Source organism: Dendrobates tinctorius, unplaced genomic scaffold, assembly GCF_039654945.1.
Source record: "Dendrobates tinctorius isolate UK_male_01 unplaced genomic scaffold, ASM3965494v1 ptg000449l, whole genome shotgun sequence".
NCBI lineage: Eukaryota > Metazoa > Chordata > Amphibia > Anura > Dendrobatidae > Dendrobates > Dendrobates tinctorius.
The window spans coordinates 866,037-889,813 of NW_027362111.1; the positions used below are offsets into that span (position 1 = coordinate 866,037).

General features: G+C 44.5%; 1 protein-coding gene across 4 annotated transcripts in view; it reads right to left on the minus strand.

The window, feature by feature from the left end:
- Positions 1–23,777, minus strand: part of FANCD2 (FA complementation group D2) — a 204,465-nt gene that overhangs the window by 34,822 nt on the left and 145,866 nt on the right. For all 4 annotated transcript variants that reach the window (XM_073564320.1, XM_073564318.1, XM_073564319.1 and 1 more), the window contains exons 33-36: positions 17,681–17,808; positions 17,503–17,602; positions 17,247–17,366; positions 16,930–17,023 (exon numbers count right to left, since the gene is read on the minus strand). In XM_073564320.1, the coding sequence (XP_073420421.1) occupies positions 16,930–17,023; positions 17,247–17,366; positions 17,503–17,602; positions 17,681–17,808 (442 nt within the window). The remainder of the gene's footprint in view (positions 1–16,929; positions 17,024–17,246; positions 17,367–17,502; positions 17,603–17,680; positions 17,809–23,777) is intronic.

The following is a 23,777-nucleotide window of genomic DNA, read 5'->3' on the forward strand; positions in this document are numbered from 1 at the left end:
GAGGAGAACCCCGCCACTTCGAGGAAGGAACAACGATCGCTATGACCAGGACGGACGTCCCATCTGTCGTCGCTGCTACAAGGCCGGTCATCTTGCCAGGTACTGTCCTTTAAACGAGCAACCCCTGGGGCAAAGGGCCAACCCCCAGGAGTAGGATCCCCAGGCCCAAGGAACTGGAGAGCCAAGTATGTGGGAGGGAGACCAATCCTTCCTGTGGTGATTGACGGCATCCCCATGAACGCTTTGCTGGACACTGGCTCCCAGGTGACCACTATGCCGTACATTCTGTACAAGAGATATTGGGCTGATTCAGAACTTACCCGTGGCCCAACTGATGAACTGACAGTAGTTGCTAGTAATAGTCAGTCTTTACCGCAGATAGGATATAAAGAAATTACTGTCAAAGTGGGGCGGGTAGAGGTAATGTCTCAAGGGTTAATAGTTGCTGATATTGACCGACGTGAATGTAATCCCATGATGACTCTTGGTACAAATGTAATTGAAAACTGTCTGTCCGAGGTTATTGTCTTGTTGCAACAGGTGGCTGAGACTGCTGGTTCCGGAGAACGACGAGTCCTGCAGAAGGAGATCAGAGCCCTGATGCAAAGACAACAGGTGGAACTCGCTGGCGGAGAGATTGGCAGCGTCAGAGTGAGTGATGCCTTCCCCATTGCAATATCCCCCAGGTGTGAAATGTTGGTTTGGTGTCGGGCAGCTATAGGTCTTAGAGGGAGAGATTACCAGGCATTGGTAGAACCGGTATACTCTGAGAGCAGGCCCACTGTCCTGACAGCCAGAGGGGTGGTTGACGTACGAAAGGGGAGAGTACCTGTACGCCTTTTGAATTGCGGGGAAGAGGAGGCCACAATACCTCGGTACACCACAGTTGCCAAGCTGCTCACTGTTAGTAACAACTCTTTGCAGGAAGCAGAGCCCTTGGTCTCATCTGATCAGGTGGAGGACAATGGCTCTGTGAAGCAGCCAGAAGAGTGGTGTCAGCAACTGCAGGTGGGAACTGACTCTACACCTTCATACCAGAGAAATGGGGTTTACAGAGTGACACAAGAGTATGAGCGAGTATTCAGCAAACACCCACTAGATTTTGGGCAGGCAAAAGGGGTTCAACATATCCCCACAGGAGACCATCCACCCATAAAGGAGAGATACAGACCTATACCCCCAACACAGTACCAGTGTGCTAAGAGTATGTTGAGTGAGATGAAGGAGGCTGGGGTCATCAGAGACAGTTGTAGCCCCTGGGCAGCTCCAATAGTGTTTGTAAAGAAAAAGGATGGTACCATGAGAATGTGTGTTGATTACAGGAAAATTAACAGTATCACACATAAAGATGCCTACCCACTACCTAGAATTGAGGAATCATTAGCTGCACTTAAAACTGCTAATTACTTTTCCACCTTAGATCTCACTAGTGGGTATTGGCAGGTTCCCGTGGCAGAGGCAGACAAGGAGAAAACCGCATTTACCACTCCAATGGGTCTCTCTGAGTTCAATTACATGCCATTTGGGCTCTGCATTGCTCCAGGAACATTTCAGCAGCTGATGGAGTGCTGCCTGGGACACATGAACTTTGAGACGGTCCTGTTGTACCTGGATGATGTCATTGTTTTCTCCAAAACCTATGAAGATCATCTGGAGCACCTGGCTGAAGTGTTTGAAGCTTTGTCCAATTTTGGCCTGAAGGTGAAGCCCTCCAAGTGTCACCTCCTGAAGCCCAAGGTGCAATACCTCGGTCCTGTGGTCAGTGCAGAAGGTGTGTCACCAGATCCTGACAAGGTCACAGTCATCCGGGACTGGCCGCAGCCCAGCAACCTCCATGAAGTACGCCAATTCCTTGGACTGGTAGGCTACTACCGAAGATTCATCAAAGGCTTTACTGAAATAGCCACCCCTATGCAAAATCTCCTGGTGGGGCAGTCCAAGAAGACCAAACAGAAAAATTCCACCTTTGAATGGACTGAAGATGGCTCTCACAGGAGACGAAGTTCTGGCCTACCCAGATTATGACAAGCCCTTTGTGCTGTACACGGATGCCAGCAACGTGGGACTAGGAGCAGTACTGTCGCAGGTACAGAATGGGAAAGAAAGAGTAATCTCCTATGCCAGCCGGAAGCTGCGCCCCACTGAAAGGAACCCTGATAATTACAGTTCTTTCAAGCTGGAGTTCCTTGCCATAGTCTGGGCTGTCACCGAAAGGTTCAAACATTACCTAGCCTCTGCCAAGTTCACTATCTTCACAGACAACAACCCATTGACGCATTTGGGTACTGCAAAACTAGGTGCACTGGAACAGCGATGGATGGCTCGGCTATCGAACTATGAGTTTACCATCAAGTACCGGGCAGGGCACAAGAATGCCAATGCTGATGCGCTGTCCAGAATGCCTAACCTACCAGATGCAGGAGAAGACCCTGAGGCTTTTGAAGAGATAGAGCTACCTCCCTTCCACCGGCCACTTGCAGCCCAGCGTGCACAAGGAGTGAGGAACAGACGGTCTGGCTTGAAGGAGGTCACCCTGAACCCATTGCCCCATCATGACTGGGCAGAAACGCAAGATAGTGACCCTGCAGTCCGCCTGGTGAAAGAGCTGCTGACACGACCTGACTCACGTCCAGTGTCGGATGCTCCTGAAGAAACTCAGCAGTTGTGGAAGGAGAGAGGCCGGCTGTTCATTTATGAAGGGAAGCTGTGTCGGAGGAGCATCAGTGCCCGCACTCATGAGCTGGTCTGGCAGGTGATAGTCCCAAGGAGAGAGAAGCATCAATGGTCCTGTAATCATACCACAGTGGAGCTGGACACTTCGGATGGAAGAAGTTGGAAGTATTGCTCCGAGAGAGGTTCTACTGGGCTGGTATGAGGAAAGCCATTGAGAGGTGGTGCCGGGAGTGTGGACAATGTAACCTACGCAGAAAGGATCGGGACAGCCAGAGAGCTCCTCTACAGCCAATCATCACCAAGCAGCCCTTTGAGTTGGTAGCCCTGGACCATGTGAAGCTGGTTCCAAGCCGGTCAGGCTACCTCTATGCACTTACCATTGTGGACCACTACTCAAGATTCCTGGTAGTTGTGCCTGTCAAAGATCAAACTGCCAGGACAGCAGCCAGAGCATTCCAGCAGCACTTCTGTAGACCACATGGGTATCCTGAAAGAGTGTTGACAGATCAAGTTCCAGCTTTCGAGGCAGAAGTATTCCAAGAATTCTGTAACCTGTATGGTTGTAAGAAGATCGGGACAACGCCGTATCACCCACAGACCAATGGCATGTGCGAGAAGATGAACCAGGTAGTGATTGACCTCCTGAAGACTTTGCCCTTGGAGGAGAGGAATCTGTGGCCAGAGAACTTGCCCGATCTGGTGGACCTCTACAACTATATCCCAGTGAACTCAACCAACTGTACCCCAGCCTATTTAATGAGAGCCAGACCTGGCAAACTGCCTATTGACTTGGACATGGGAGTCCTGACCCCTGAAGTAGCGTCACCAGATGCTGACTGAGACAGAGACACGGAGAGGCAGCAACAGTACAGGAGGGTTCAAGAATGTGTAGAGAAGAGTCTGGCCCAGGCAAGGCAAAAGCAGGAGAAGGTTTACAATCAAAATGCACCTGCCGTTCCTTTGTCGCCAGGGGAGCAAGTCTTGAAAAGGAAGAGAAGATTGCACAAGTTGGATGATCAATGGGAGGCTGAACATTATACCATTCTGCCCTCGAACTTTGATAATACGAAGGTATGCCTTGTGACTAAAGATGGAGGAGAGACCTCAGCAGCGGTATCGAGAGATCATTTGAAGTTGTGTCCTGACCAATTGAAGGAAAGGAAAGAAGAACCAAATAACATCCAACCCATGGTGGAAGAAGAGAAGGTCAGCACAGTGCTTGGGGAATTCCCTGCGAGTCTAAGAGTCGGTAGGAGAATGCTACCCAGTTTGCCTACACTAGAGTTACGCAGGTCTACCCGCACCACATAAGGTATACCATCCCTTAGATATCGCATATAGCAAAGTTAATGTAAATGTTGAAATTTTGTAAATATGTAACTTTTTCAAGTTTTGTGCCTACAGGTAACCTGTAAGAGTTCCCTTGGCATTTTCTTTATCGACACTGAACCACAGGACTTGTGTGTGGTCAAAAACTTTTACCATTTGCCCAGGAATGGACCATGGACATTGATGCTTGGACTTATCATAGGACCATTTTTGAGCTCTTGGTTTTTGTACATTTTTCCCTTTTTCAAATCTTGTATTATTGTTCAATTGTTTATATGTTATTCATGTTTTCTTTTGTTCAGTCCAGGAGTGCTGACTTGCACTAGGGGGGAATGTGGCGCCCCCAGGAGTATGGTCACCACAGTGGCTTTGCCTTCCTCCAGGGGAGGGTAATGCCAGGCTTGGAGGCAATGATGGGTCTCTCTCGCAGTCAATCCATACATGCAACACAGTTCCACTCCAGGCCACCAGGGGGAACTCTGAACCTGGATGGAGGGGAGGGGTGCCCTCTGAGGGCAAAAAGGAAGGAGTGGTCAGATAGTCTGCGGAGGTTGAGCTAGGAATCATCATGTGTCAGCACAGGATACAATCATCATGTGTCAGCACAGGATACAATCATCATGTGTCAGCACAGGATACAAGATACAATCATCATGTGTCAGCACAGGATACAATCATCATGTGTCAGCACAGGATACAAGATACAATCATCATGTGTCAGCACAGGATACAAGATACAATCATCATCTGTCAGCACAGGATACAAGATACAATCATCATGTGTCAGCACAGGATACAAGATACAATCATCATCTGTCAGCACAGGATACAAGATACCATCATGTGTCAGCACAGGATACAAGATACAATCATTTGTCAGTACAGGTTTGAGCTCTTGGTTTTTGTACATTTTTCCCTTTTTCAAATCTTGTATTATTGTTCAATTGTTTATATGTTATTCATGCTTTCTTTTGTTCAGCCTAGGAGTGCTGACTTGCACTAGGGGGGAATGTGGCGCCCCCAGGAGTATGGTCGCCACAGTGGCTTTGCCTTCCTCCAGGGGAGGGTAATGCCAGGCTTGGAGGCGATGATGGGTCTCTCTCGCAGTCAATCATCATCATGTGTCAGCACAGGATACAATCATCATCATGTGTCAGCACAGGATACAATCATCATCATGTGTCAGCACAGGATACAATCATCATGTGTCAGCACAGGATACAATCATCATGTGTCAGCACAGGATACAATCATCATGTGTCAGCACAGGATACAATCATCATGTGTCAGCACAGGATACAATCATCATGTGTCAGCACAGGATACAATCATCATGTGTCAGCACAGGATACAATCATCATGTGTCAGCACAGGATACAAGATACAATCATCATGTGTCAGCACAGGATACAAGATACAATCATCATGTGTCAGCACAGGATACAAGATACAATCATCATGTGTCAGCACAGGATACAAGATACAATCATCATGTGTCAGCACAGGATACAAGATACAATCATCATGTGTCAGCACAGGATACAAGATACAATCATCATGTGTCAGCACAGGATACAAGATACAATCATCATGTGTCAGCACAGGATACAAGATACAATCATCATGTGTCAGCACAGGATACAAGATACAATCATCATGTGTCAGCACAGGATACAAGATACAATCATCATGTGTCAGCACAGGATACAAGATACAATCATCATGTGTCAGCACAGGATACAAGATACAATCATCATGTGTCAGCACAGGATACAAGATACAATCATCATGTGTCAGCACAGGATACAAGATACAATCATCATGTGTCAGCACAGGATACAAGATACAATCATCATGTGTCAGCACAGGATACAAGATACAATCATCATGTGTCAGCACAGGATACAAGATACAATCATCATGTGTCAGCACAGGATACAAGATACAATCATCATGTGTCAGCACAGGATACAAGATACAATCATCATGTGTCAGCACAGGATACAAGATACAATCATCATGTGTCAGCACAGGATACAAGATACAATCATCATCTGTCAGCACAGGATACAAGATACAATCATCATCTGTCAGCACAGGATACAATCATCATGTGTCAGCACAGGATACAATCATCATGTGTCAGCACAGGATACAATCATCATGTGTCAGCACAGGATACAATCATCATGTGTCAGCACAGGATACAATCATCATGTGTCAGCACAGGATACAATCATCATGTGTCAGCACAGGATACAATCATCATGTGTCAGCACAGGATACAATCATCATGTGTCAGCACAGGATACAATCATCATGTGTCAGCACAGGATACAAGATACAATCATCATGTGTCAGCACAGGATACAAGATACAATCATCATGTGTCAGCACAGGATACAAGATACAATCATCATGTGTCAGCACAGGATACAATCATCATGTGTCAGCACAGGATACAATCATCATGTGTCAGCACAGGATACAATCATCATGTGTCAGCACAGGATACAAGATACAATCATCATCTGTCAGCACAGGATACAAGATACAATCATCATGTGTCAGCACAGGATACAATCATCATGTGTCAGCACAGGATACAATCATCATGTGTCAGCACAGGATACAAGATACAATCATCATCTGTCAGCACAGGATACAGGATACAATCATCATGTGTCAGCACAGGATACAGGATACAATCATCATGTGTCAGCACAGGATACAAGATACAATCATCATCTGTCAGCACAGGATACAATCATCATGTGTCAGCACAGGATACAATCATCATGTGTCAGCACAGGATACAATCATCATGTGTCAGCACAGGATACAATCATCATGTGTCAGCACAGGATACAATCATCATGTGTCAGCACAGGATACAATCATCATGTGTAAGCACAGGATACAATCATCATGTGTCAGCACAGGATACAATCATCATGTGTCAGCACAGGATACAATCATCATGTGTCAGCACAGGATACAATCATCATGTGTCAGGACAGGATACAAGATACAATCATCATCTGTCAGCACAGGATACAGGATACAATCATCATGTGTCAGCACAGGATACAGGATACAATCATCATGTGTCAGCACAGGATACAATCATCATGTGTCAGCACAGGATACAAGATACAATCATCATCTGTCAGCACAGGATACAAGATACAATCATTTGTCAGTACAGGTTGGCCGGCCAGGGGGCGAGGACACTGCCAGCGCCTTGTGTCTGTCTGCACTCGCCCCACAAGATCCCCAGGACTCCGGAGACGCTTCCCAATACGGGAACACCTGTATGGTGACCAACATTGCTCGACTGGCAATAGATCAAACGTTTCCAGACGTTTTATTACTTCCGATAACAGGGACATTACCCATTGTTCAGTCTGTGCAATAGAGAAAACCAAAAACCATTCCTGTGGTGGTGAACGGGAGAGATGCCCACGTGAGAGAGCGCCACTATGGACTCTTCTTTTAGACACACGTGTATGGACTGAATCCCAAGGGAATTCATGCTATACTATTAATTTCTTATCTGATGTTTAATTTTTTTTTTTTTTTTTTGATTTATAACATAATATAAACATGTTCTATGTATAAACTCATCTATTCTGCAGATTAGTAATATCCATGCTGAGTATTTTCTTGTTTCTATGTTTTCACCTGTCTCGCTTGTTTGATAATCCTGACCGGCTGCAGGTGGCGGCTGTACGGAGGCTCCTCCGCAGACCACCTTCCTCCCGTCTTACCGGTTGGCCGCACACAGCAGCCATGATATTTAATGGAAAAGAAAGCAGGGCTGTGGAGTCGGTAAGCCAAACCTGCGACTCCGACTCCTCAATTTCCCTTACACCGACTCCGACTCCCACACATATTGCTTATATTTAAGTGAAAAACTTATTGTAGTACAATGTGAACATCAGACACTGAATCATTGATTTGTTACAATAATCAAGATATTTAGCCAGAACATAATATTTATTGGAATACAACTTTACAACACAAAAAACTGTAATAAATTCTAAATATGTAATACATTATGTAATATGGATTACATATATATATATGCACTGTATATACTAACTATATATATATATATAACACTATGTAATAAACTATGTAAGTGGCAAAAAACAGTTTTCAACAAAAACATACTAAATAACATTTGTGCAGTCTATGAATTTGTTCTGAGAAATAGTATCACCTCCATCAGATCCTCCCTCATAGATGACCTCACATCTGACCTAATAATTTTAAGGCCAGAGAACGACCTCTCTACAGTAACTTGGGTTGGAGGCAAAGCCGTAACCACATGGGAACATCTCTAACAATTTCCGGGTATAAAGGAATTGCCTCATGCACAGTCAGTTTTGATGAATGGTTGAATTTTTCTTTTTCTTTGAGAACAAGTGAAACATTTTGCTGAAATATGGTCAATCTGCTGCTATAGGAGACGGAGTGAAATCTTTTTCCTTGCAGCAACGCTTTGCCTGCTCCATGTCATCCAAATACTTGTCAAAGTCAAACTCCTCATCTGATGAGGATGAAGATATGGCAGCAGTAGCACTGTCAGGACCCGAGTCCTCTTGCACCTGGCAGTCCTCCTGTAGGCCACTCTTCCTAACTGCTACCTCAGTCAGAGCTTCTTTTCCTTTAGTAAGCTGTTGATCATCAAGCAGTATACGATGACTCGGGTCCACAAACAGCTGCCAGAAGAATTTTATTTTCCAATAGCTGTGTCTCTCTCCGTTTCATTGAAGCAGAAATGCCATCTGCGATTAAACAGCAAAATAGCAAGTTCTTCCGCTCCCTCATGAAAATGCCAGGGGTTAAATTCTCAGCTTGTAATTTTTTAGTCACAGTAAATGGGTGATGAAGCAATTCCTTCAATTCAGCCACCTGTGTCCATTGACCTTCATTTATTGCCAGCTGCAGCGTGTGCACAACACAGCGCATGTGATGAATAGGAAAGAGGTGTGAAGCAGCTTCAACAAGATCATCTATTTCTACTGTATAATGTTAATGTTCTTCTGTAGTAATATCTGTTTGTTCCTCAGTTACATGAACAGCACTGTGGCCTTCCATCTCATACTGAATCTTAAATGTTCCTCTAGCTGTTGTTCATGACTCTCATTCATCAGTGTAATTGTACTTATCATGTGTGAAGCATTGTCAGTTACAATAACAAGAACCTGTTCTTTTTGAGTTCGTAATCCTGCAGAACTTTTTCCACTCAGGCCTGGAGAAACCGGCTGCTGTGAGGAGCTTTAGGATCTTTTACTGCCAGCGTGTTGGTAACAATTTCTTTGTTGTCACAAACATATCGAACATTGATGGCAAAATAGTTCACTCTGTGACGTGTGCAGGCATCCATTGTAAGAAACATGAAGCGTCTCTTGAGTCTTTTTAAGATCTTCCTTTTGATTAAGGGCTTCTTCAATCACTAATTTTCTAATACTTTCTCTTTCCAGAGAAACACCCAGTTTGCGGCCATTTCTCCATTAAGAGCTGTAAAAGCTGGTCGTGCCAATAGTGATAATGGTACACCGTCCTTCACAACAAGCTGGAGGAGCTGTCTGTTAGACATATCTGCTGTCACTGTTACAGGAACTGTCACTTACAAAATATCTTGTTAATGATGTTTGAGACGCTCTTTCCTCCTCCTTTGCCTGGCGGAAGTGTTAGTCTGTGTGCTATCCGGCTTTCATTCTTTTTGGTACAGATATGATATGGAGACAGATATGGATAAATGGATATATAGATAGAGCAGATTTCTAATCTGCTTTTGATATTGAAAACATTATCTATGAGCTCAAGAATCTTTCAGGTGATGCGGTTTTTTAAAAAGCTGATCGGCTTTAGCAGCTGAAAAACGTATCCTCAAAAAACGCAGCAAAAACGCTGTGTGTGAACGTAGCCTTACATCAGGAATAGAACGGCCATTTATAGGACATTTCATAACTTTCCCAAATTCCTATGAAAAAATATTCAGCACATTCTGCACTGAACTACTGTACCCAATTTATTATATATTTTAGAAGTCGGAGTCGGTCCATTTTATACTGACTCCGACACCCTGAAAGAAAGTCTTGTTTTTTCTTCTCCCTCTTCTCGGAGGCTGGACCTTCTTCCCTGTACAAGCCTTCCTCTTACGTCTGGCAGAGCCCTGGTGGAATCACACAGGGGTGAGCTGAAGACCCCAAACCTTCTGACATTTCAAGAGAAATGTGCTGTCTTCCAGGTGCAAAAATTAAAGTTGTGTCTGACAGGATATCAGGACTCTTCAGACCTACAGATGACTACCCATTCCTGCTACTACATGTGGGGACAAATGACACCGCAAGAAACGACCTGGAAACCATCTGCAGAGACTTTGAAGACTTAGGCAAGAAAGTGAAAGAACTGTGAGCGCAGGTGGTCTTCTCTTCCATCCTCCCAGTGGATGGCCATGGAACAAGGAGGTGGAATAAGATTCTGCAGGTGAACAACTGGCTACGTCGATGGTGCCGTCAGCAACGATTTGGATTCCTGGATCACGGAGTGAACTACTTATACGATGGACTACTTGCTAGAGATGGGGTGCACCTTACGAAGACTGGAAAACATGTATTTGGAAGTCGCCTTGCCACACTTGTAAGGAGAGCTTTAAACTAGAACAACATGGGAAGGGAAGCAAAAGACCAGAAAAAGCCATACACCTGACAAATGCTATTGAGAACTCTGCTATTAGAAGTGGAAAGGAAGAACAAAGACGAAAGAATCTAATTAATAAAAATATTGGAGAAAGAGAAACCAATCACAAACTAAAATGTTTCTATACTAATGCACAAAGCATGGGCAACAAACAAGGAGAATTGGAACTACTAACACAGGAAAAGAAATATGATGTCATTGGAATCACTGAAACTTGGTGGGACAATACACATGATTGGAATACAAGACTAGAAGGATACAACTTATTTGCAAGAAACAGACTTGATAAACGAGGAGGAGATGTCGCATTGTATGTTAGAAACGCGTATATCTGCACAGAGATTGAAGCTTCAGAGACTGGGAGTTCTGTGGAAACTGTTTGGGTAAGAATACAAGGACAGAACAATGGAAAGGACACCATTGTAGGCATTTACTACAGGCCGCCTGTGCAAGCTGCAGATATGGATGAACTCTTTATGCATCAAATGGCCAAGTTCTCCAAAAAATATGACATAGTTGTCATGGGAGATTTCAACTATCCAGACATTTGTTGGGAATCTCTCTCAGGCAAAACTAACAGGTCAAGGAAATTCTTATCCTCTCTTGCTGACAACTTTATCTTCCAAAAGGTAGGGGAGAAAACAAGGGGAACTGCTACCTTGGATCTAATCCTTATAAACAGGGAGGAAATGGTTGAGGAGGTAAAAGTGGCTGGGACCCTAGGAGGTAGCGACCATGCTATTTTAGAATTTTGGATAACTAGAGGAGGAAGACCTGTGAAGACTCAGACGTCAAGGTTAGATTTCAGAAAGGCAGATTTTAAGGGATTCAGAAGGAGAATTGGAGGGATCCAATGGCTGGATATCCTTAAAGACAAAAATGTCCAGGAAGGATGGGAAATCTTGAAAAATGAAATTCTCAAAGCACAGTTGTTAACAATTCCGAAAAGAGGGAAGAATAGGAAGCATTTAAGGAAACCAGGATGGATGAACACAGAACTTAAGCACATGCTAAAAAGGAAGAAAAAAATGTTTATAAAATGGAAAGAGGGAGGCATATCTAAAGAAGAATATAATGCTGTCTGCAGAACCTGCAGGACACAAATCAGATTAGCTAAAGCTGAAAATGAATTGAGGCTTGCAAGAGATGTCAAAAGCAATAATAAAGGATTTTGGGGATATGTCAAAAGTAAAAGAAAAGTCAAAGATGCTATAGGATTTTTACAGGATGAAAATGATGAAATGGTAAGACAGGATGTTGAGAAGGCCGAACTTTTAAATTCCTATTTTGCATCTGTTTTCTCTCAGAAAGGAAATATAACATCAACTGTTCTTCACTGTCCTATTAAGGGAATAGAAGAATCCAGGATATCTATAAACAGAAAGATAGTGAGGAAACACTTAGCTAACCTAAATGAATTCAAGTCTCCAGGTCCAGATGAATTACACCCCAGAGTACTGAAGGAGATAGCAGAAGAAATTTTTGAACCCCTCTCCATAATCTTTGAAAATTCTTGGAGAACAGGAGAAGTGCCAGAAGACTGGAGAAGAGCAAATGTTGTTCCTATCTTCAAAAAGGGGAAGAAGGTGGACCCAGGTAACTATAGGCCGGTGAGTCTGACTTCTATACCAGGAAAGATCTTTGAACAAATTATTAAACAACATGTATGTCAATACCTGGATAAGAATGAAGTGATTAAACAGAGTCAGCATGGGTTTGTAACTAATAAGTCATGTCAGACTAACTTAATTTCCTTCTATGACGGTATCACTGATTGGGTGGATCAAGGAAATGCTGTAGATATAGTATATCTTGACTTCAGCAAAGCATTTGACAAAGTATCTCATACAATCCTTATTGAAAAAATGACTAAGTATGGAATGGACAAGGCAACTGTTAGGTGGATTCATAACTGGCTTAGTGATCGGACCCAAAGAGTGGTCGTAAATGGCTGCACATCCAGTTGGAAGAATGTCTCAAGTGGGGTACCACAGGGCTCTGTCCTGGGCCCTGTATTGTTCAACATCTTTATCAACGATTTAGATGAAGGAATTGAGGGTAAACTGATTAAATTTGCTGATGACACAAAGCTAGGAGGGATAGCTAATACTAGAGAAGAGAGAGAGGATTCAAAAAGATTTAAATAAACTGGAGAAGTGGGCAGCAACTAACAGAATGGTTTTTAACAGGGAGAAATGCAAAGTACTACATCTGGGCAATAAAAATGAAAAAAGCATATACAGAATGGGAGGAATAGGGCTAAGTGACAGCACATGTGAAAAAGAATTGGGTATACTAATAGATCACAGACTGAATATGAGCCAACAGTGTGATGCAGCAGCAAAAAAGGCAAATGCAATTCTAGGATGTATTAACAGAAGCATACAGTCTAGATCACGTGAAGTCATTATTTCCCTCTACTCCTCTTTGGTCAGACCTCATCTGGAATATTGTGTCCAGTTTTGGGCCCCACATTTTAAAAAAGACATCGACAAACTGGAGCAAGTTCAGAAAAGAGCGACCAGAATGGTGACCGGTCTGCAAACCCTGTCTTATGAGGAAAGGTTGCAGGATTTGGGAATGTTTAGCTGCAGAAGAGAAGACTGAGAGGAGACTTAATAGCCGTCTACAAATATCTAAAGGGCTGTCACATTGTAGAAGGATCAACTTTATTCTCATTTGCACAAGGAAAGACTAGAAGCAATGGGATGAAACTGAATGGGAGACACAGATTAGATATTAGAAAAAACTTTTTGACAGTTAGAGTGATCAATGAGTGGAACAGGCTGCCACGAGAAGTGGTGAGTTCTCCTTCAATGGAAGTCTTCAAACAGAGGCTGGACAGACATCTGACTGGGATGATTTAGCGAATCCTGCTTTGAGCAGGGGGTTGGACCAGATGGCCCAGGAGGTCCCTTCCAACTCTACGATTCTATGATTAAATGTCATTAACTATTTTGTGTGACTCAGATTTAACCCCCGGAGCTTTTTTCAGTTTTGCGTTTTCCGCTCCCCTTCTTCCCAGAGCCATAACTTTTTTATTTTTCCATCAATACGGCTGTGTGATGGCTTGTTTTTTTGCGGGACGAGTTGTACTTTTGAACATCACCGTTGGTTTTACCATATCGTGTACTGGAAAACGGGAAAAATTCAAAATGCGGTGAAATTGCAAAAAAAGTGCAATCCTACAATGTTTTTTTTGTTTTGCGCTTTTACTATGTTCAGCAAATGCTGACACTGCCCAGCCATTATGATTCTCCAGGTCATTACGAGTTCAGAGACACCAAACATGGCTGGAATTTTGTGTCACCACTTAGATAAAAAGAACCTAAAGTTTGGTTAAAAAAAAAAATGAAAAATTGCGCCATCTCCCGAGACCCGTAGCGTCTCCATTTTCCGTGATCTCGGGTGAGGGCTTATTTTTGGCGCGGCGAGCTGTCGTTTTTAGTGATACAATTTTGGTGCAGATACGATCTTTTGATCGCACATTATTGCATTTAAATGCCATGTTGCAGCGACCAAAATAACGTAGTTCTGGCGTTTTGATTTTTTCCTTGTTTCGCCGTTTGTGCGATCAGGGAAATCCGTTTTTGTTTTATTTATAGATCGGGCGATTCTGAACACAGCGATAACAAATACGTGATGTTACTTTATTGTTTTATTTTGAAAGGGGTTGAAAGGGGGGGGTGATTTGAACTTTTTTTGTGTTTTCCTTCATATTTTTAAAACCTTTTTTGTTTTGTTTTTTACTTTAGCCATGCTTCAGTAGTCTCCATGGGAGGCTAGAAGCGGTCACAACTCGATCTACTCTGCTACGTAGAGGCGATAAACAGTTTGCCTCAAGGTAGCTGAATTGCAGACTTGCTATGAGCACCGACCACTGGGTGGCGCTCACAGCAAGCTGGCACTGACAACCATAGAGGTCTCCAGGAGACTTTCGGTTGTCATGCCGACATACTGGTGACCCCCGATCACGTGACGGGGGTCACCGGTGTGCGTATTTCTGGCGCAATTGCCAGAAGCGCCATTTAAATGCCGCTGTCAGTGACAGCAGCATTTAACTAGTTGACAGCCGCAAGTGGATCGCGGTTATTGCGCGTACATGTCAGCTGTTCAAAACAGCTGACATGTCGAGGGAAAGATGTGGGCTTACCGCCGCAGCCCTATTCAAGGGGAGGGATACCGACAGACTTAAACATACGCTCAATGTCGGAAAGGGGTTAAGGGCATACGTATTGAAAGTTTGAAAATTGCTAAATTTTCCAAATATTCTTCAAATTTCATTTTTTTTTTTCACAAATAATCGCAAGTCATATCAAAATTTTACCACTATCATGAAGTACAATACGTCATGAAAAAACATTCTCAGAATCACCAGGATCCATGGAAGCGTTCCAGAGTTATGGCCGCATAAAGGGACAGTGGTCAGAATTGTAAAATTGGCCCGGTCATTAACGTGCAAACCACCCTTGGGGGGTAAAGAGGTTAAGATACAATGTTGTCACTTCACATGGTTCCCCCATCTTAAATTTGCCAGGCAAGATAGGACTCCGATCATCCTTCTCCATTTATGGGGGACAGTCCACAGCTTGACTAAGTACAGACACAAATGTAAGAGGCTTCACCTTTATGACAACCAAACTTTGTATCATCCAGTTTCCTCAGAGCATGTTCCGTGTTTTCCTTGCGAGAAAAACTCCACACAAAATTGACGAAAAACCAACTCGTAGCCATTGGGTCCACACATGGCGTCCTCCACATCCTGTACAGCACAGGCCCTGTAGTTGCCATTTCTTGTGGAGGTCATACATCCACTCTGGTCTTCTTCCCAAGGCAGAGTTGGTGGGGGTGCACATGGGGTCCGAAATCTGCTGCGTATGCTTCATGAATGGTCTGCTGGGTCTGCTTATATATCTCCCTGGTTGTGGAGCCCTCGACGCTGCCTGAGAACAACAGTGCCCTGCAGCTCCCCCAGATCCACGGGGCTGAGTAGAATCCCACAGCTGCCACCATAATGTGGAGACACGGGGGTCAGCGGGTGCCCTAGTCCGCTAACTGAAGCCACATAGACAGAGGATCATCCCACCGAATGCCCACTCTCCAATACTACTCAGACACCACAGGGTGAGAGCAACACAGTGCGGCAATAACTTATTGAACCAAAAAACATGCAAATGACACATAGAACTGTCCCAGCAAAATGCTCAAGATGGTGCAAATGACAGTCTCACCCTTCCGCTGACTCACCGGGATAAGAGCACCTGGGACTTCAGAGCTTCCAGGGCCAACTACCCCACCTGTGGCACACACAGAGAGGAGGTATCGACAAGCTTAGGAAGCAGCCACTCCATTCAGGTCCAAGGCCAGGTGACCATAGAGTCACATCCTGGCTTCTCCAAACATCTCCATGGAGCCAGGCAACCGGTTAATTCCTGGCTTTAACAAATGTATCCATGGGACACAGGTGACCGGTGGGTCCAAATCCTGACTACCCCAAATGTATCTATGGCTCAGTGATCGCCAAGCTGGCATCCTGTAGATTGTTAAAACTGTGTCCCTCGTGATCGAGCCATAATGGACTTGGCTACTGTCTTGTATAGAGTCTCTGGTTCTTTGGATCCTAGGGCTGTTTGTATGTATACAGTTAGGTCCATATATATTTGGACAGACATTTTTCTAATTTTGGTTCTAGACATTACCACAATACATTTTAAACAAAACAATTCAGATGCAGTTGAAGTTCAGACTTTCAGCTTTCATTTGAGGGTCTCCACATTAACATTGGATGAAGGGTTTAGGAGTTTCAGCTCCTTGTTTGATTGTTTATCCTTCAATGTTTGCAAGTCAACAAACTGGCTGGCCTGGAGAGCGTGTAATCAACATATCAGCAAACATCATTGTTCAATTAACCTGCATCTCTGTCATCAAGGATACCAGCACAATATGTCACAACAAATGTCATAAGTCAATATTACAGGCTTAGGAGAATAAAAGTCTGCATTTTCTTGACCAACCAAAGAATAAACACAAATTCAAAAGTCAACATATAGATAACAGTCTATTCCTCCTGGCTTACTGAAAATAGATGTCTGGTTAACCAAGATAAAATGCGGTGTTGTCACAGGGGGCCTTCAGCCATACGGGTGTGCCACCGGTTCCCGTTAATGACTGAATCATAGAACAGGCGATGCAGGAATACCAATCGATTCGTACCTGGTGACTGTCAGTCGAGGTCTCAGCAGGAATGCTCCTCACAAACTTCTCCAACTTGTCCATCAGTACTCGGAAGAAAACTACAAAAGTCTGTCTGAAACGATCATGTGAAATAAATATCAGTCTGAGCCATACGCCGATCACGACAGGATGAAAGAAGACAGTCCGGGACATACACCAAACACTACAGAACGAAAGCAGTCTGGCCCATATGCTGACCACCACAATATGCGGCGAATCAGACAGACTGACCACTCTCATCCTGAACGTTACAGGGGTTTGCAGTTAGGGCATGGCACGTTGTGATCGGCTCTTACCTGGTCAGAGTGGGGTAAGTGGATGAGTTACCATCTTTAGCCGCATTCATCAACTCGGTCACTCCTGTGCCACAGATTTTCTCGATAGCTTCAAGCACATCAGCGTGCTGGAGATAAATGCTGCAATGTAAAAAGACGTTCTCAACACTTACTTTCTTAGATCTATACGGAGACTCGTCAGTTCAGGAGAGGAGTCCCATCTTTACCATTAGGATTGACTATGTTGCACCCTTCTAGAACCGCTGGTGCCACTCACCACAACATACTCTGTAGTGTCTCGTTAAATCGAATCCCCCTCTCGCGCTCCCCACCAGGCTGAATCCAGGACTGACTCAGAAAACCTCCAGCAACTGAAGCTGTTTCCAGAGGAAGAAAAGTTACTGTCATCTCCATAAGAAGCAAGTGATTATTAAATGAGTAGGCTGGGCTCCTACCGATCCTGCTGCCATACGGTGCAGCGTCTGTCTTCTCCACCAGTGTCATCAGCAGCTGCACCAGGCTCAAGGCAGCAGAAAACGTGGGAACGCTGCTACATAGGTTCTGAAAGTAGCCAAAACCGTGGCTAGGAAGAAAGCAAACACCAGACAAGACTCAGAGGCCGAGAAGAACGCATGAAGAGAGCAAACTAAACATGTTACCAATAGAGGTAGGAAAACCGAATAGTAAAGTTTGGGGTCCGTACCAAACACCTAGTATCCGTGCAAGGTGCAAGAACACGGATGTCACCAGGAAGTCTGTGTTACTGTTTGGGTTCGGTTCCCCTGAACATCAGCTGTTTGCCACGGTCATCTGTGTGACAGCGCGAGAATACCGGCTGTCAGATCACAGCGTGAGCCAGCAGTTGTTACCGGCAGTAAAAAGGTCACCACCGGTTACAGGCGTCTGTTGATTAGAGAGTACTACGCTCATCATCATAAGCCAGCTGTTGCTGTTAACAGTAAGAGCAAGTGATGCAGATGGGAGTATTCATCATCCGGCGCCTGAGCTATAAATAAATAAAAATTACGTGGAGTCTCTTCTATTTTTGATAACCAGCAGAAGCAAAACCGACAGCTACGAGCTGCAACCCTCAACTGTCAGCTTTATCATGGCTGGTTATCAAGAATAGAGTGGTCCCACGCCATTTTTTTCCGCTTATTTAAATAAAAAATAAAAAAATGTTGTAGGATCCCCCTCATTTTTGACAATCAGCCAAGCTAAAGCAAAAAGCTGCAGGCTGTATTATCAGGCTGGAAAGGGGTTAGGCATATTGGTGCCCCTCAGCCTAAAAACAGCAGCCCACAGCCACACCAGAAAAGGCACATATATTAGATGCACCAATTCTGGTGCTTTGCCCGGCTCTTCCCACTTGCCCTGGTGCCGTGACAAGTAGGGTAATAATTGGGGGGAGAAGATGTTAGCTGTTTTATGGCCACTGACATCAAGTCCAGAGGTTAGTAATGGAGAGGCGTCTATAACACACCGTCATTACTAATCCAATAGTCATATTGCAAAAAAATATGCAGCCAGAATAATTTAATAATGACACAGACACCTTTATTTGAAATTAAAAGTCTTAGTTATTTACCGTTAACGGTATTTTTCGGAGCCCATGACAACACCAAACGCCCTTCAGGAACAGGAAACCTACAGATACAAAAAGGCGGCACCTCACCCATGCATCAGTTGGATTACAGAGCTTGAGAGGACCACCATGATTAATGGCAAGTTATGTACAACACTAACTACTAATTACTTCACACATGTGAACCTTATAAGAAGAAGAGCACACCCAACATAAAAAGTGAGGAGGGAATCTAAGGGTGCCGTCATGGGCTCCGAAAAATACCTTCAACGGTAAGTCACTAAGACTTTATTCGATCGCCCATGACAGCACCAATGAGAGAATTACAGAGAGTAGCAACTACTTAGGGAGGGATCACAGCCTGCAGTACCCTTATACTGAAGGAGAGGTCTGAGGAAGCACCCAAATCTAACCTATATTGATTGTAAAATGTGCTCAGAGAAGACCAAGTGGCCGCCTTCCATATCTGGTCAATGGAGACTTCCGACCTCTCCGCCCACGAGGATGCCATGGATCGAGTGGCATGCACCCTCATCTTCTCTGGTGCCGGTCAGCCACTTGATGTGTACGCTAGAGAAATAGCCTCCCTAATCCCCCTAGCCAATGTGCTCTTTGACACCCTAAGACCCTTCCTGGTGCCTTGAAAGGACACAAACAAGGCACTGTCCTTTTTCCAAGAATCAGTGACCGACATGTACTCTAGGAAACATCTCCAAACATCTAGAGTGTGTAGCTTCCTTTCTTTCTGATTGACCGGGTTGGGGAGGAAAGATGGAAGGATTATTTCCTGTGTCCTATGAAAACTGGAAGCCTCCTTAGGTAAGTAAGCTGTATCAGGCCTAAGTATTAGCCTATTGCCTTGGAACTGTGTATATGGAGGGAGTCTAGAAAGTGCCTGTATGTCACTCACCCTCTGTGCTTATGTTTAATGCCACCAAGAAGGTTACCATGAGGGAGAGTATTTTCACCGAGGCTGATGAAACGGGTTCAAAAGGGGCTTCCGTCATGGCCGTGAGTGCTAGGTTTAAATCCCACGGCATAAACCTTTCCCAAACTATGGGTCTGGACCTGCCTGCTGCTTTAATAAACCTGCTAATCCAGTTGTTACTGGCGACGTCGCAGCTGAAAAGGGTCCCCAGGGCTGACACCTGCACTTTAAGGGTACTGGTGGAAAGACACACGTCTAGACCCTTCTGAAGGAACTTCAGGATTTGAGCTTTTGGAACCCCCTTCCCAGCTTCAATTTCTGAGTTCTGTAAAAAATAAAATAAATTTCCAGGTCCTAGCATAGATCCTGTTTGTAATCTCTTTCCTACTTTTAAGAAGGGCATTTATTAAGTTTGGAGAAAAACCTCTATCCTTTAGTAACAACCTTTCAAACTCCACGCCGTCAGATGAAGGCCAGCCACCTGTGGATGGTAGGCTGGGCCCTGGGATTGGAGATCCAGAACCTCCGGCAGCACCCAAGGATCGGACACCAACATGGCCTTGAGACATGAGAACCATGCCCTCCTGGGCCAAAAAGGAGCGATTACTATTACACTTGCTTTGTCCTTCCTGATTTTCCTCACTACTAGAAGTAGCAGAGATAAGGGAGGAAAGGCGTAAGCCAGACTGAAACCCCACCTTATCAGAAAGGCACCTACTGCCATCGGGCCTTCTCTGGGGTCCAGAGAACAGAATTGTCTCACTTTTCTGTTCCTCCTGGTAGCGAAGAGGTCTATGTCCGGCCGACCCCACATCCGCACAATCTGATCGAAGATGGCATCATTTAGTGACCATTCCCCCTGTCTTAGTAGGTTGCAGCATAAAAAGTCTGCTGTGGCATTGTCTTTTCCTTTTATATGCAGTGGTGTCAAATATAGAAAATGCTGTTCTGCTAACTGGAATAGGCGTTCCGTTGCTTCCATCAGAGGTCTTGAACGAGTCCCGCCCTGGTGGTTGATATAGGCCACTCCCACCTGATTGTCGGAAAGGACTCACACGTGATGACCCTGCCGATATACAAGGAGTTTTTTTAACTGCCAGTTCTACTGCTGTTAATTCCTCCAGGTTAGAAGAACTCTCTATCTCATGGTGTTCCCATAGACCCTAGATCCAACTGATGCGTGGGAGAGGTGCCACCCTTTTGTATCTGTAGGTTTCCTGTTCCTGAAGGGCGGATCCCCTCTCTCGGTGGTGGTGTCATGGGTGATCAAATAAAGTGTAGTTATACTCACCTTTGCGCCTAATAATTTGTTATGTGAGAAAGTCACAGGAGTTCATAGCTGATGAAAACCGGTGACCTCACAACACCACTTGCTGTGTGAGAACTCTCACGCAGCGAGCGGTGCCGTGAGGTCACCGTAGTTCATCAGCTATGAACTCCTATGACCCATCTGACAGGAGCTCAGCACAACACACTGCAGGAGCGCGATTACGCTCCTGTCTCAGTGTGGGCGTGGATAACAGTTGCATCATTGATGTGACCGCTATCCAAATCACCCCAATCTTTGTGGGACAGATATGGATTATCTTCATGTAGGACAAGTGAGGAATATGGTTGTTTATTATTTTTCTTCTTTTACAGGTGACATGGGCTTCAGTGGATTAGGCGTAAAGGTGAAAATAACTGTGCGTTTTCATTTTTACTTCAAATAAAAGGTGTCCGTGTCTTATTTCAAATAAAGGACTTAATTCTGGCTGTGTATTTTTTACAATCTAACTATAGGGTTAGCAATAGGGGTGTCTTACAGATGCCTCTCCATTACTAACCTCTGAGCTTGATGTCAGCGACCATAAAACAGCTAACATCAACCCCACAAATATTACCCCACTTGCCACCGCAACAGGAAAAGTGAGAAGAGCCAGGCAAAGCATCAGAATAAGCACATTATTTAAATAATTGGGAGGAAAAAAAAACGGTGTGGGACTCCTATTTTGATAAACAGTCATGATAAAGTTGACAGTTGAGGGTTGCAGCTCGCAGCTGTCTGTTTTGCCTGTGCTGGTTATGAAAAAATAGAAGAGACCTTAAACGAATTTAAAAAAAAAAAAAAAAAAATAGAAGAGACCCCATGTTTTTTTTTTTATGGCACAGGCGCTGGATGATGAATACTCTCATCAGTGGTGCCTGCTCTTGCTGCCATCAGAAACAGCAGGTGTAGGATGACGAGTGTAGTATTCTACCAAAAGCCGACACCTGTGACCGGCGGTAACCTTTTTACCGCCGGTTACAGCTGCTGGCTCACATGCTGTCATCTTTACGAGAGTATGGTAACCGCAGCGCTGACCAATGGTAATGATCTTACCACAGATCAGAGCCCATGTTTACCCTGCTGTCATGCAGATGACAGCGTGACAAACAATGGATGTTCGGGCCCAACATTCAACTGAATGCAGTTCAGGTTCTGTTCTGGTACCCGAATCAAACTTGTGGCCATCATACCGTTCAGGAAGGAGATGGGTCCTGTATCTAGAGGTGATCATACGAATGACCATGGAGCACGTGGCCATCATACCGTTCAGGAAGGAGACGGGTCCTGTATCTAGAGGTGATCGTACTAATCACCATGGCGCACGCGGCCATCATACCATTCAGGAAAGAGACGGCTCCTGTATATAGAGGTGGTCGTACTAATCACCATGGAGCACGTGGCCATCATACCGTTCAGGAAGGAGACATGTCCTGTATAGTGTTAAGCATTCCGATACCGCAAATATCGGGTATCGGCAGATATTCGCAGTATCGGAATTCCGATACTGAGTTCCGATACTTTTAGCATATCGAATACCGGAATCGGAAGTTCCCATAATGCTATCAGCCAGTTTGATTTGATTCAGCCAATGAGGAATCCTCAGAAGTGTGGGCACATCCTGTTAGGCATGTTAACTAATGGCATGGCTGTGATTGGCTGCTGAAATGATGTCATGATGCACTATAAAAGCCGCTGCCGCCATTTAGGGTTCACTCTGCTGTGATTTCAGTTAGGGACAGGCTGCTGTTCAAGACTCTGAGGGACAGTTAGAGATAGCGATTTTCCAAATAATATTGTGCTTTACCCAGGCTACATTTTCAATCAGTGTAGCTTTCTTTTGCCTTGCAGCGCGGTTCACAGCTGTCTGCAAGGTCTGTGTGAGTGCAGCTCATGCTGTGTAGTGTGTCCTGCAGCCACCTCTGGTTGAAGGCCACTCAGCGTGCGTCACACATTTTTCTTTTATTGCAGCTCATTTTTCATTCTCCTATTAGTGTGCATGCATCCGTATCCATCTACATTGGTTGCAAACACTATAGGAGTAGACAGCGGAGCCTTTCTGCAGCCTTTCGGTGCTAGTGCCCAGTTCTCTGCACTGTTCACGGCTGTCTGTGAGGTCTGTGTGTGAGTGCAGCTCACGCTGTAGTGTGTTCTGCAGCCACCTCTGGTTGTAGTCCGCTCAGCGTGCGTCACTGCCTCATACATAGTCCTTTTTTTTTGTTTTATTGCAGCTCATTTTTCCTGATTTTTTGCTCCTATTAGTGTGCTTCCATCCATATCCATCTACATTGGTTGGTTGCAAACGCTATATAGGAGTAGATAGAGGAGCATTTTTGCTGGCTTGTGCCCTGCAGCTGCAGCCAGATTAGTATTAGCCTATTTTTTGGAGCCTCATCTATTGCATTGTAGGTTACCTTCCTGCATTATAATAGCTCCAAAAAGTTTGTGATACTATCGCTTTCACATCTTTGGTCACATCCTTTTTGTTTTTTTGAAAAACAACACGTAAATAAAGTTCACCAAACACGCCACTTGACAGTTGTGTAGGCCACATTAGCTCATATTAAAGTGTAGTCCACACACTTTATAAAAATTAGTGTTTCTTATACCTGTTACCAGCTTTTCAGGAATAAGCACACTAAGCCCCCCCCCTTTGTACTTTTCTGCCTATCTTTATCAGTCTACCAAGATGAAGAAGGCAGGGAGTAAGGCACATGGGCGTGGAGTTTCAGC